This window comes from Aspergillus saccharolyticus (genome assembly GCF_003184585.1).
Source record: "Aspergillus saccharolyticus JOP 1030-1 unplaced genomic scaffold BP01scaffold_9, whole genome shotgun sequence".
Classification (NCBI taxonomy): domain Eukaryota; kingdom Fungi; phylum Ascomycota; class Eurotiomycetes; order Eurotiales; family Aspergillaceae; genus Aspergillus; species Aspergillus saccharolyticus.
Window position 1 is genome coordinate 800,115 of NW_020290619.1, and position 14,574 is coordinate 814,688.

The following is a 14,574-nucleotide window of genomic DNA, read 5'->3' on the forward strand; positions in this document are numbered from 1 at the left end:
CTCAAACCAGAAATGGCTTGCTCAATGCGATCCTGTTAATTCGCGGTAATCAGCTCATTGACTCACTTTCAGCTAGATTGAATTGACTTCTATCCTGATTCAGCCACCAGAAAGTCTTTCTATTCTCGACCTTCCCCTGCTTTCCCGACCAACGAATTGGCTCCCACCGCGGACATCCCCAGCCGAACTCGACACCCGGTCTGCGGACTGGAGAGACATGGCTGCCAGGGTCTTGAGCAGAATTGGCCGTGTTTCAGAAGAAATGTGTTCTGTTGTCTTCTAGATTCTCTCCTGCACAGCGCCGTCCTCGACGAATGAGACTTAGAGGTGCCGATCAATGACAGAGCCAGTGCCTGTGCCATTGGCTTTCATCGCTGGGCTACACAGACTATCCGATTGCAGGATGAAAGGAGATTACCGTTCGGGACCCAAGCGGTGCTGACGGTCGGGGGTCATAGTCGGAGAGGAGGCTGGACTCCCGAGCGCGGCTGTCACTCCGTCCAAGACAGTGTCACCCGTCTAGGAGGGACAGCGTGGGTGTCCCTCACCTTGGGACGGCAGAGACCACGACCGGAATCAGTTGACGATATTCTCGCTGGATCAGAAGCTGGTAGAGAGGATTCCAATCATGCGTGAGACATGTTCAACGTGGAAATAGCCTGGAAACGGGCCTTTGGACCCCTAATCACCACGCCTGAGAACCACTAGCGTGACCGACCTGGTGTCACTGAGATGCTGCTCAAACAAACGCAACGCACCATTCGAATCATGCCAGTCCGCGCGGCAAAGTCGAGTCCTCCAGCACTTGCAGCCTGGAAGACACCGCGGAGAATCATGTGGTGTATCTGGCCAATGGGACTGTAGACATGGCTGTGACTGGTGAGATTTTCCAAAACGGACTTCAGCTCAGAATCCACAGCAACGAAACCCATACATGAATGCATCGTCATTCAGATGGTCGACTGTCGTCATAAGGGTGTTGGGAACAGGTGGGAGCTCTCTGCGACAAATGAGAAGAGCTCGTTTCCAGCTGCTGGCAATGTACCTGAGGATAATGACAATGGGAGGTTAGCTGGGGCCAATCACCCCTGTTGTCATTCCGAGACGCGCATATTTTCTGAATAAAAAAGCTTTTTGGCACATTGACTGATCTCCAGCAACATGGCTGATTCCCAGCAACCCCCATATCCATATGTGCTGTGCGTGTGGTGAAGCCGCATGTTGTCTCTTCTCTTCTGCTTCCAGGCCTATTTAATCTTCGTTCTGCCCCCGCCTTGGTTGCCAGCTCTTTCCTCCTTTCACCTGCTCATTAGACTCCTCTCTTACCCCGATCCATGCCGTCCAAACTTCCTATCAGTGCTTTGCTCAACCCAGTTCCTGAGCCAAGTCAGACCTCTTCCCCAAGTCCGGCCTCAGTCAACCAGGCTGACAGCATGAGTGCCACCGTGGCCCAGACCAAACCACACCGACGCAAGGGTGTCAAGAAGGGTGTCATTCTCCCTGGTAGCCCGCCTCAGGATCAGGTGAAGTATCCTGTTCATGTAGATTATGATAGTAAGTTCTCTGCTTTTCACGCGGAGTTTGGCATGGAGCCCACGCAAGTGATTGCGAATCGTCACTGCCACATCCCCTACGACCCCAAAAAGCGCGACTTCAGCCAGCGGACCGGGCGAACAGGGTTTGATGGTAAGATGAAACTGCTTGCTTGAGTTAACCGAGAAGTAGCATGCTGATGAGGCGCAGTCTTTCTGTACACCTTCAAGGTCCGTGATGAAAGAACCGGTTTGGAACAAGAAGAAAGGGAGATGATGTGGGACTACAAGAATGGCCTCGTTCGCACGACGCATCTTTTCCGGTGCAACAGATCTTTCGACAAGGCAAGGTTCCCTTTCTTGCAGTGCGTCTCTTTGGCTAATCTCGAGGTGCGAGGACAGACCTGTCCAAAGCGAATGCTCCAGTCGACGCCTGGTCTTATGCCGAACGCCCACAACATCACGGGTGGGAATGTCATCAGACAAGGTAATCGGATTCTCGATGGCTGAAGGTCTGCCTAGCTGAGAAATGTCTGTGATTAGGATACTTCGTGCCATGGGAATGTGCCCGGGCCCTGGCCACACGTTTTTGCTGGGATGTGCGATACGCCCTTACGCCAATCTTCGGCAATGACTTCCCTGAGGATTGTCTTCACCCGGATCATCCCGACTATCGGCAGTGGCTGATCGATCCAGAGATCGTGCACGATTCGGCTGAGAAACAAGCAATGTACTGCCGCCTCGAGGTTCAGGCCTCCCGACTCTATCTCAGTCCCAGCCCGGACGCCGAGAGCACCGGGTACGTTGAGAACATCTCTGCTTGCTTGAGTACTGTGTTCCTTGATTATTGTGCTTATCCTTTCAAAGTATCTTGAAGAAATCCTCGCCTCAAGAGGACAATGACAACCACGAGGAGTGCACAGAGGTGCAGAAAGAGGATGAGGAGCATCTGAAGACATATCCTACTCCTATCAGTCCTGCCTCCATCAACAACCCGCTGCCCTCTCCTCCTAGCCCAACCGCACCGATGACTCCAGGCTTGGAAGGTGAGGGCACCTATCGCCATTATTTCCACAACCCAGCTCTAGCGGAGACCAACGATGCCGACCCCCAAATACAAGCCGCGCTCACCATGCTCGGCATGAGCCAAGGCAGGTACATCTGGGATCCCCCCATTCAAAGCTCTGAGTTATGGTTCCGGCCTCCCAGCCCTTCCCAGTACTAGTTAGACCGCGTGGAAGGACGGCGCGCAAGTGAGCTTGGTATCAGGAGTACTACGCAGTACTACGTATGACTACAAAGTAAATACTGTACCTGGCAGCCTGGGGTCGGCACGTGGGACCCTTGGTGGTCTTTGCGGTGTCAAGTTGAGTCCATCTGCAGGGGTTTCTTTTGTGATGGTTGACTTTGCTGCATATTCCGACTGCATAGCGCTGGTGCCGAATGGTTTACTTTTTTGGGGGGGGGGGTGCACTGTTTACCATGTTCACTTTTCGGGATCGACTTTCTCTTCATCCAGAAAGAAGAAAAGATGATGAAAAGGGGGGAAACTTGAAAAAAGGGTCTTTTGGGAAACAAAGGGGGGGGCGGAAGAGGAGGGCGACGGCTTCGTACACTGTTCACTATTAGACGGAGGAGTTGGGTAGTTACACAAGACGATGATGACAGCGGTAGAGAAAAAAGCTTAACCTGGCTTTTTTTGCGGGGAAACATGTGGGGACTCCTTGATTGGAGTAGGAGTAGGTTTGCTCGATGAGCTATGGCCAATTCAATGTTAACTGCTACATTGACATCCACCTCCTTCCATCCCTATGTATCTCTTTCCTTCTCTCTTTGTTTGGTTTCCAACGCTGCCAAGCATATTCACCTGTTAGAAGACAGTCCCCAGCATACTGACAGCCACTAGGTAGCCAGTAGAGGTAAACCCCCATCGACTCAATCCTCTTGGCACTTCCAGCAGCTTCACCCCCGTAACAACTAACATGCCCCTTGTTGTCTATCAGCGTATCCTCTCCTGCTTCTCGACTCTATCAGGCCCAGTACATGAACAAGAAACCCGAGGACAAGCTGGTTGATGGAATGAATGGATAAGGTGACTAGTCGTGTCTACTTCCGATTCCAGGTCTCGGTGAGGAACCCAAACCAAACTGTAGAGTAACCTATTGGATTTGAGGTCTGAAAAGTGGACTACTATGCATACAACCGGCCGCAGGGGGGGTGCTTGATGGCATCCATCCTCCTTTGTCTGGCGCTTTTCCATTCAGTACGGCTTCCTCGCCGCAAAAAGGAGGATCAAGAGAGCTAGCTAAGCTCCGAGACAAGCGGCATGAACACTAACCCTCCCCATTTTGAGAGGATTGCTTTTGCTTTGCAAAGGGGAAGAGGGCTAAGGTAAGGTTTTTGTCACTGGAGTCCTGAAAGGACACACTTCACCATGCATAGCATCACAACACAACCCATCCAGATTGAAATCCAAGTCGCGGAGGGGGGTTGGTGTCAGCCCTGTCGGTTTCCGCACGCACGGGTGTGAGAAAGAACTGCACGCTGAGGCGATTTCGAGCTGGGTCTTTTGTTGACACTCTGCCCTCTTCATGAGACAGTTGAAGGAGCTTTGTTTCGTCCGCTACTTGGAATCTGGGGTTATAGGCTAGTGGGGTGGAGGTGTTGTAGGAGCTTGAGCATTGAGTGGTTGCCTCTGCCGCTACAGGTGCATTGGGTACTAAGAATCGTACTCATGGAACTCCTGGGTTGGGGTATGAGGAGCCAAGTCTTTCCTTCTTTACATTGCACTTGAGCTATCGTGAGCTACTTTCTAGTCTTAGTTCCTTGAGTAGAGTAAACATTTCATCTGTCTATTATTTGTATAGCTCTAGAACGCCATCTAATTATCTAATGATCTAGGTAATATTAAAGCCCCCCTTCTCTTCTAGTTCACCTCCCCCCTTCTTGCCGTCAAAGGCTTTCGTCGTACCTCATACCTCAGCATTAATCCATCAGAAAGGGACAGGTATTGCTTTTCGCAAGGGTTAGAGAGGAATAATTTCCAGAGACCCTCCAAAGAACAGAGAGAGAATCACCCGCCAGCCCCGACTACCTGTCCATGTAAACCTGTTTCCCGACATCCGCTCCGCCTGCCGAACCCAACCACCCAACCACCCATCACCCAACTTCAGCAACCTCACACCACGACATCCTCCATCCTCCATCCTCCATCCAAACCCACAAGCCAATCAAACAGCATACCGACTCCAGCCCCGAATCTTCTCCCCCCACCGATAGAACCCATACGGCACCGGCACCAGCAGCGCACTAATAGCCCCCAGAATCGTCAACGTCCAATGCACGCCCATATTCTGGTAAAACGGCACGCCGACGACCGTCATCCCGCCGGCAGCACAATACCGCGACACCGTCATGAAGCCCAACGCGGAGGCGGCGTAGATGTCGTAGGCGTCGATGACGTACATGTACGAGGAGATGAACACCGTGATGGTGCCGAACCCGAACACGGCGGACGCCACGATGGGCGACCAGACGGAGACGCTGGAGTAGGAGGTCCAGCCCATCCAAAACAGGCTGATGGGGATGAAGGGGCTGCCGATCATGGAAAACCACAGCCGGTTCTCTGGGCGTGGGGCGTGGTGGTGGTGGTGTTGGTGCTGTTGAGGGGATTTTTCCTCCGGTTGCTCGTGCGGATTATTTGGGTTGGGGTCGATAGGTTCGTTGTCAAAGGATGATGATGACGACGACGACGACGACGACGAGTAAGTGGCGAGGGCGGCTCGTTTAAATTCTTGCTTCGTCCACCGATAAATGAGCGGGACGAAGAGTCCCCCGAGGCAGATACCGACGTACATCGCGACCCAGACGATGTTGGTGAGACCTTGCGAGAGACCGTGGATGTCGCTGAAAATGTAGGTGTAGCCGTCGAAGAAGGTGAACAGCACAATGTAGATGACGGTCATGTAGAGCGAGATCAACAGGATGATGGGTTCATGGATGGTGAGACTGAATTGGCGGATGCATGCGTGGCGGATTCGGGTCAGCAGTGCGGTTTTCTGCAGATCCATGGAGGACTTGTAGCGCGGGTCGCCCGTGAGATGCCGGAGGTGGCGAGCCTTCCATTTGAGTAGCATCGGGCCGTAGGTCTCTGGCTGGAACAAGAGAATGAGGGCGAAGATAAACCCGGCGAGAATCAGGATAATCCAGTTGGTCCATCGCCAGGACAGCGTGCCTTCGCCCATGTACGAGGCGATGACCGGACCAAGAACAGGCCCTCCAAACGACAGGATAGCATAGAGAGGGAATGTGAGGGTCTTCTCCAACGGATTCCACAGATCTGCGATAGTCCCGCCGGCGCAAGTCAATGGAGGGCAGCCAAACACTCCAGCGAGGAACCGAAACACTATCTGCGCGCCGATGCTGGGTGCCAGCCCGGAAGCCATGATAAAGATCATGAACAGGGTGAGAGACCCCGTGTAGACGGCGTTTCGGCCAACAACCTCCGACAGCGGACCGGACACCATAGAACCAGTCGCGAAACCAAGTAGATACATGCCCGTTGCGAGGGAGGCGACGACATCACTGACATGGAAGGCAGCAGCGTTCTGGGGCATCACGCCCGATTCAATTGACGACGCACATCCCACAGCAAATGCCAACGCCGTCACGAGCAAGGTCGCCGAAAGCCGCGCGGCAATACTGTAGTTTCGTGGGTTGATGGGATCGCGGTCGTGTTCCCATTCGACGAGAAGGACAGCGGTAGTGGTGCCAGTCTCGTCGACAACCTCCTTCAGCTGCACCCCAGGCAATTGAGCGTATGGCCGATGCTGCGGTGTGTTTCTCGCAGCATCGTTGTCCGGAATGGCTCCTGAATCATGGGTCTTCTCTACTCGGGAAAATTCCGGATAATCTTCTTCGAGCTGTCTGCGCACGGCTTGGCCGATGCGACGGTACTGGAGATAGGCCTGCATGGGAAGGGTCAGCAAGACAAACACAGCACCGTTGCGAGCAGCAAAAAAGCACCAAAAGACCGGAGGGAAATTCGACTGGAAAATGAAAATGGAGAGACAGACCTTGACGACATTTTTTGGCACCGTTCGAGGCAATGCTGATTAATGAGAGGTCGATAGTTAAGCTTCAAGAATTGGAGCGAGTGAAGGCCGAATTCACCGAATTCACCGAATGTACCGCGGTCGACCCACTGGGCCCACTTCCTTCGAGAGCCGGACAAGGGAACCAATTCTTAAGTCCTGGCACTTATCTTGGTTGGGGGGTATTGACTTCTTATAGTCCGCCTGTGAAAAGAGAGAGAAGTGGACGATCTCTGGGTCACTGGAGGCGAAGAATCTACACTATGACGCCCTGAGGCCCACCAAAGGCGGTGGGGCTGTCGGAGCTCGGCCTGAAGTCCGGCGAACTTTTTTTTTTTTTGTCTTACAAACCCAAACTGTGTGGTACACAATTGATGCAGTTGCTTCTATTGCTCTCACTGAACAAATATCCCACCCATCATACACAAAAACGCCTGCAATAAAAGTGTCTCCTTCGCAATTTATGAACACATCCTATTATTAATAAACAAAGAATATAGATCCGATAGAAAGAAAGTAGTAAAAGGGAAGAAATGGAGGGAGTTATCCCTATGGACGCTCAGCATCGTGGGATCTCTTCCGGTGTCTTTGCACTCATTCACTGTCTTCAAAGTCTTCTCCCGAGTCATTGCCGCCTCCAAAATCATCGCTCTCATCGTCTATGACATAGGTCTTCTTCTTCGTCGTTGCTGTGCGTCGCGAAGGCCGACTGACGGGAGCTGCAGGCGAGTCCAAGATGTCATTGGCCATGGCATCGATGTCATCGTCCGACAGATCATCTGCCAACTGCTTCTTCTTGGTAGCAGCGCTGGTCTTGGCCTGCTTAGAAGCGTATGCCTTGGCAGCAGGGGACAAAGTTGTCTGCTTGGTAGGTGCGGCAGCGGCCGCCTTGGTGGTGGCATCCTTCTTCGGGCGACCACGCGGCTTAGCTGCCGGCTTCGCAGCGGTCGAAGCTGCAGCTTTACCCTTGGCGGCCGGCTTCGCCTTGGCTGCAGGCTTCACGGGCTCCTCTTCCTCCTCGCTGTCATCCAGAACGGTGACAGGTTCCTTCGACTTTACCTGAAGTGAACGCCGGGGCGAGCCTTGGGGCACCAGCTTGCTGTAGTCGGTCTCATCCGCATCAAAGTCAGGAGAAGGCTTGGCCTGCTTGGTGCTGGTCTGCAGTCCCGAACGGCTGCCAGGCCCAGACCGCTCTGAGAAGAGCTGGAGAGAATCCGATGTGGAGCCGCCCGCGGTGCCACCAATTCCCTTAACCATCTTGCTCACATCTCCCAACAAGTCATCTCCGTTGTCACTGTCAGAATCACTCAGGGCATACTTGGTTGGCTTGCGAGCCGCCCGCGCAGGTTTCGGGGAAGCCTTAGCAGCCTCGGAAGCCTGGGCCTTGGCGATCTCCAGGAAGGCATCATCGTCGGATTCGTTGTCATCCGCAGGCTTCGGCTTCGGCTTCGGCTTCCGTCCGCGCTTCGGAGCCTCTTTGACCTCTGAGCTCTCAGGGTCTTCAGATTTCACCCTAGTGGAGGCCTTCGAAATGGCCCGGCTCTTTTTAGGTAGAATCTCAATGTCCGAATCGCCCGAGATGGGCTCTTCCTTCTCGACAGACTCGGATTTTGTCCCGCCCCGGCTCTTCTTAGGAAGGACTTCCAAGAAATCATCGTCAGAGTCACCGTCGATTGGCTGCGCAGCGGGCTTGGCAGGAGACTTGCTCAAGAAATTGTGCAGCGTTCCCTTCGGTGCTGCTTTCTTCGCAGCCGCCTTCTTGCTCTTCGGCGCCGCGAAGTCTTCGTCATCGGGGTCCTCGTCCAGGGCTGCCTTTCGCTTCCGACCGACAGGCCCGCGAGCGGTAGTCATCAACTTGGAAGAGGCACGACGGCCCATCTGCAGGACCTTACGCTCGCGACGGGCTTCGTCATCGAGCTGGAATCGCCACTCATGGATGAAGTCGTCCAGATCCTTTCTCCAAATGTCTTCCTTGGACAACTTGATCAAGGCGTCGACTTCCATCTCCTTGTCGCCTATTTGTTTCCGGAGCTTTTCGACGCGCTCTTGCGTCAAGGACCAGATAGCCATGCCCAGCAAGTAGTCGTAGGCATTAGAAAGGTTGTCAGTGTCCTTATCATCGGTCGACTCCTCTTCTTCGTCCTCGAGGGCTGGCTCTGTTTCACCCGCCTTGACGGCTTGGACTACCTTGGGGAATGGCTTGAAGCCCTTATCTTTCAGTTCGAGAATGAGAACAGCCTTCTTCTTCTTCGAAACGACAAGGCTTCCGTCGATAATCATCTGAACAAAGCGCGCCTGGTTACTAAGCTTATCCAATTCCTTCTGTAATTCCGAGAGCTGGTGTTGCTTGCGTCGCTCATAGAACTTCAGACGGACGGTGTAGAATTCCTTGAGGATATCATCGACAGTAGCATACTTCGTAATCCGGCCCTCTGGATCGAAAGCGACGAGATTGGTGGTGGCGATGGTCTTTGAAAGCTTGAACTTATCCTCCAATCCTTCAGACAATGCGGACTTCATGTTCTTCTCGTCCAGCTGAATGACGAAATGAACCTTGGTGTGAGTATTGTAGTCCTTGTAATCCTTGATAAAGGAAGGTGTCTTGTCGGCTTTGATGATATCTTCGAGCTTGTCCTTGAAATCCTGAGTCCAAGTACGGATAGGAAGTTCGGTAATCTCGACTTCCTTGTCTCCAGTCTCCTTGATGACACCGCTGAATTTGAACCGGTCGCCGCCAATATCGGTCACTTCACCCGTGAAGCCTCGGAACCAAGGTTGCATGGGCTTGGTTGGCTCACCGTCCATCATGCGCTTCAAATTCTCTACAACATCTTCGGGATTGTAGTTGGGGATAGTAGAACTCCAACCCGTGCCAATACCATCCGCACCATTGATGAGAATCAGGGGCACGACAGGCACGTAGGTCTCTGGCTCAATTTGTTTCCCGTCATCGATGTTATACGTCAAAAGAGGTTCGTCAGCTTGGTGAAAGACGCGACGAGCAAACGGCGACAGGCGAGTGTAAATATAACGCGCACTAGCACAGTCGGACCCACCCTGGAGACGACTACCAAAGTTACCACTTGGCTCCAGAACATTAAGGTTGTTGGAACCAACAAAGGTCTGAGCCAGGCCGACAATGGTCTGCTGCAATGAAGCATCACCGTGATGGTACGCGGTCATACCCGAAACGTGACCAGCAAGCTCGACAACCTTCATATCCTTCTTCAGATTGCGACGGAAGCAGGTGTACAAGACCTTGCGTTGACCCGGCTTGAGGCCGTCGACAACTGAAGGAATCGACCGGATATTATCCGCCATACTAAACAAGATAAGCTCCTTGTTGATGAAGTCGGTATAAGTAATCTTGGACACGGAGTGATCGAGGTACGTTCCAGGCTTGAATTGGCGAAGCCATTCCTTTCTTTCGTCTGCCTTTTTCTTAGAGAAGGCGAGCTCAATGAGCCCAGCCTCATTGTCCTGTAGAGTGTGGAATTCCTTCAAGTGACGATCGAGATCACGGAAGTAGATCTGAGCATCCTCAGTAGTGCTGGTACCCAGACCCTTGTAGTACTTGTGCTCCCATCCACGTTCATGCTTGTGCTCCTCTCTCCACGCCTCGTATTCGGGCATGGTGAAGAAAGAGCGTTGCTTGGTAGGATTCTTGGGATCACCCTTCCACACCTTCACAATGGGAGTAATGAACTCGATGAGAAATTCAGGAATCTTGAGCAGACTGGGAAATTGAGCCTGGAGGAAATTGATGAGCAAACCCTTAATGTGACTACCGTCGTGATCCTGATCAGTCATAATCATCAAGTGACCATATCGAAGACCACGGGTGTCGGTGTATTCCTTCTTGTGTTGAAGACCGAGGAAGTTCTTGATATTCTGGATTTCCACGTTCTTCGAGATCTGGTCGAACGAGGCATCACGCACGTTGAGCAGCTTTCCACGAAGCGGGAAGACACCAAACAAATCGGGACCAACAACCGATCTTCCAGCCACGGCCAAACCCTTGGCTGATTCACCTTCAGTCAAAATGAGGGTGCAGTGATGACCATCCTTCGTGCCAGCTTTGTTAGCATCGGTCAATTTCGGGTTGTTCATGCGGCTGCGCCGGCCACCGTCGCTCTTCTTCAACATCTGATCGGCCTTCTGTTGGGCAAAGTGCAAGATGTTGTTCATCACCTCCGTCTTCAAGACCTTTTTGTAGAAATCCTCATCGAGAACGCATTTGCTACCGAATTGAGAGGTTTTTGTCGTGAGTTGTTCCTTGGTCTGGGAGCTGAAAGCGGGGTTGACAATCAGAGCGTTGACGAAGATGAAAATATGGTTGCGGATTTGAGCCGGCTTGAGAGTAGCGCCATTCTTGTTCTTCTTCTTGACATGATCGGACAACTTGCTGCAAATCTGATCTGCGATGTAGTTCACGTGTGTGCCACCCTGAGTAGTTGCGATAGAATTGACGAAGGACACCTGCTGAAAAGAGCCATCGGAAACAGCGAACCCGACCTCCCAGCGAGGATCGGGGCTGCAGGTAATGATCTCGTCCTTTGATCCCGCGTTCTCTTCGCCGCGCTCCCTTCTGATAGCCTTGGTGTACATCTCCATGTACTTCTTGAAGTTGCGGATGGGAACGCGAGTGCCGTTCAACTTGACAGCCACCTTTGCGGTTCCTGCCAAGTCGTAAACACGGCGTTTGACAAGCGCCTCAAAATCATCGTCAATGCCTGTCATTCCGAATTTGGCGAAGTCGGGCTTAAAGGTGACCTTGGTGTAGTCTTCCCCCTTCGCGTCGGTGATCTTCGGCTTGCCGCAATTGACCATGTTGTCGGTCCAGATCTGCTTATACCTTTTCTTCTGACGCGAGTCTTGTGTTTCCAAAATGAACTCGGTGGAGAACACGTTACAGAGCTTCGCACCGTAACCGTTTCGACCACCTGTGACCTTCTGCTGCTCATCATTGTAATTGGACGAAGTCAGAAGGTTGCCGAAGATGAGCTGCGGAATGTACATGTCCTCGGTTTTGTGCCACTCGATGGGAATGCCATTGCCGTTGTTCCACACACTGATCTCACCGGCTTCACGGTTGACCGTCACGCGGATCTCGTCCATGCTGGGATCATTTTGTTTGTTGTCGGCGGCGTTCACGACGATCTCGTCGAAAATCTTGTAGAGACCGGGCACGAACGAAACCTCGCGGAATTCCATGCCATCCATTTCCGAATTGTAGACCCACATGTGCTGTTCCGTGCGTTCAACGGAGCCGACGTAGGTATCGGGACGTTTGAGAATGTGTTCACGCGGATCAAGCTAGAAGATCTAATATCAGCCGTGGCACTTTCTCCTAAGGAATGTTATCAATCCTTACCCTCTGGAACTTCTCCGATGCGTCCATAGCCGCAGCATCGTCAAGGGAATCAGCCTTGCCGAAAGACTCGTTCTCAACATCGGCGAGAGGCTTGCTACCCCCCTTCTTCGAAGCCGCAGGGGCCTTCTTAACCTTCTTGGGAGGGGTGTGAGACATTATGGAATCGAGATCGGAAAAGGGATCGGCGTCATTCATCTCATCGTCGCTGTCAGGCTTGGCCCGTTTCTTGGGAGCTGCTTTGGGTGCAGACTTTGCCGTCAACTTGGTTTGGGTGAGCTTCTTAGGCGCTGCTTTGGAGGCTGCTGCTTTTTTGGGCGCCGCCTTAGCTTTGGCTTTCTGCATCGCAATAACAACAATTAGTGAGTTGTATGTAAGCTAGGAAACCGATTGAGACATACAGGAGCGGGTTCGGGGAGGAAATCTGAGCTTCCATCATCCTCGAAGACGGACTCCACCATGGAATCATCCATTGTGGGTGATCAACGCTCGGGGCGCGTGTGGACAAAAGAATGAACGACTGGGAGATGAGGTCAAGGAGTGACGGGATCGGGAAAACGATGTAAAGAGTTAGTAGAATCAACCTCACAGGTGGAGGCCTGGTGATATACAGGAGGAATAAATGCGGTATTGTCAAAAGAGTAACCTGTCCTCCCACCGGTTACCTTTGTTGTCGGCCGTGTTGAGTTGTTTTGTCGTCGTCTTTGTTGACGCGCTGGATGCGACTGAGCGGCGATTCAAAGAAACTGACAGCGACCGCTGCGGATCAAGGTTGGTCCGCCCCGCGAGTGGCGCTGATTTCACCCGAAAGAGTAATTTCCAAACACCTGAGCCCAAAGCGGAAGGTTGCGACCAAAACATGCAAGGACGATTGGGGTCAGGCGCGGGGGAGGGGAAAGGAAAAAAAAGAAAACAAACTCCTCATCGGCCCTGCAACAACTCCATCCCAGTGTTATTCTTAGCACAAAGCGGAAACTCGGAAGCGGCTTCAACTGCTTTGTACTCTGGTATGCTTGTCTATTTCTGAAGATGGCCACGCGAGATTCGATCTCAAATCTGCAGGCACTGAAGTAGTTTGTTTCCATAGACAACCACAACCGCGCTCTATACTTCACCATCTTTTCAACCACTCCTTGGGATCTTGCTCAGGCAACTGTCAGCTAGACTTCTATTCACATTCACCTGTCTGTCTGATCAAGTCAATACTATCTCCTCCAGAAGTATGTAATTGGTTCTTGTGGAATTATCTACATGTCGTTGGCAAGGATTTCTTAGAGGTAGATTCAACTGCTTAAGAAGCAGCATGCTCAGCGCTCGCGCCAGTGAAAAGATATGTCTAAACCCACCCCTTCAGTGTCCGAACCTCGGACCATTCTTCCAGGTTCTATTCCTTACAATGCGAGGTAGCTTTATCAAATGTGTAAGCTACGCAGCCGGTGGATGGCTTTGTCGAGTGGATCCTGAATGGTGCTATTAACAGACAAAGCATGGCGAGTCGTGAACACCAAAGCTTACTTGGTCCTGGCCCGAATCATCCGCATGCCTTCTAGAATCTGTGGACGTTTCGGACCCTGACGAAGTCTCGGCGGTAACGTACTGTAAGAGGGCCCAGGACAAAGCCGTCACGCCCAATAATATTACTCACACTTCATGTATCATCCAACCAGAGTACGGAAAGACATTCTCTCGAGCACTTGAAACACGGTAATCCATCTTTCACTAAGGTATTACCTTACCATTCAGGGGCAGTTTCTTCCAGTCCTTTTCCGTCAGCATGAGGGCTTTCCACCAACATATTGATTCAATCTGCAAGATAAGTAGCCAACCTGCTGCGGTCGATGTTGCGGTAAGTGTTTGATGTTGGGTCAGATCCTCTGATTGAATCATTAATGTCTATGCTTCTCCTTTTGCCTCTTTCTGCCCGTCATCTGCAGTGCTAGCAGAACGATAGTGGGTCGATCGCTCAGACAAACGATACTTCTGTGCCAACCTATACAGTCATATGGGTCCTGGAAGCTGAATCGACCGGGTGCCAAGCAAACCGGTAGTATACTGAGACTGGACTAGGGCGAGGGAAACCTGGAAGGGCCTCATCATAAAAGAATGAGAATTAAATAAATAGGGTCAGAATTGGTCCATAGTGCCTGTTTTGTACAAAGAATGGGGGTTTCGGGGGTCAGATCAGGCAATTTCCATGGTTCGTGATGCGGACAGATATCGGACATCGAACTCCTGCTGGTCTCATTATCTCGACTGCCTGTAGTCTACTTTGTAGAATGAAGTTAAGCGAGCAAGTGATTGGGATAAGCATTCAATTCGTCGTCTTGCTGCTCGTTGACGATAGGGATGATTATTGGCAAGCGATCGACGGGGCGAGGCTCGGTGGATGCCCTCAAAAAGCGACGGCGGCCCCTGAACAAATGGAGAGAGAAGTGGATGATGGGGGGGGAGGAGGGAGGCAAAGAGTGTCAGCATTGCTAGTGGCCGACACTAACACTGAACTAAACTAAACCATCATTTCATCGCGACTCACTCTCTTGCTCCATCCCCCAATTCCTGGCCCTGAAACCTCCTCCCC

At 52.0% G+C, this 14,574-nt stretch overlaps 3 protein-coding genes across 3 annotated transcripts; 1 reads left to right on the plus strand and 2 right to left on the minus strand.

The window, feature by feature from the left end:
- The first annotated feature begins 1,181 nt into the window (after nucleotides 1-1,181).
- On the plus strand, nucleotides 1,182-2,693 carry BP01DRAFT_241410 (putative APSES transcription factor Xbp1). Its single transcript, XM_025571270.1, has 4 exons — nucleotides 1,182-1,686; nucleotides 1,744-1,877; nucleotides 1,935-2,019; nucleotides 2,076-2,693. Exons 1-4 carry the CDS (start codon nucleotides 1,335-1,337, stop codon nucleotides 2,405-2,407), a joined length of 903 nt encoding a protein of 300 aa, XP_025432944.1. The 5' UTR covers nucleotides 1,182-1,334; the 3' UTR covers nucleotides 2,408-2,693.
- A 2,069-nt stretch (nucleotides 2,694-4,762) lies between these two features.
- BP01DRAFT_292679 (MFS transporter) lies at nucleotides 4,763-6,505 on the minus strand (the record flags this gene model as incomplete). Its single annotated transcript, XM_025571698.1, has 2 exons — nucleotides 4,763-5,218; nucleotides 5,357-6,505. 2 exons carry the CDS (start codon nucleotides 6,503-6,505, stop codon nucleotides 4,763-4,765), a joined length of 1,605 nt encoding a protein of 534 aa, XP_025432945.1.
- Nucleotides 6,506-6,977: 472 nt separating this feature from the next.
- Nucleotides 6,978-12,694, minus strand: BP01DRAFT_390621 (DNA topoisomerase 2). Its single transcript, XM_025578014.1, has 3 exons — nucleotides 12,398-12,694; nucleotides 12,000-12,335; nucleotides 6,978-11,941 (listed from the first exon to the last, which is right to left on the minus strand). The coding sequence occupies exons 1-3, from the start codon at nucleotides 12,467-12,469 to the stop codon at nucleotides 7,220-7,222; spliced, it is 5,130 nt and encodes a 1,709-aa protein (XP_025432946.1). The 5' UTR covers nucleotides 12,470-12,694; the 3' UTR covers nucleotides 6,978-7,219.
- Nucleotides 12,695-14,574: the final 1,880 nt, after the last annotated feature.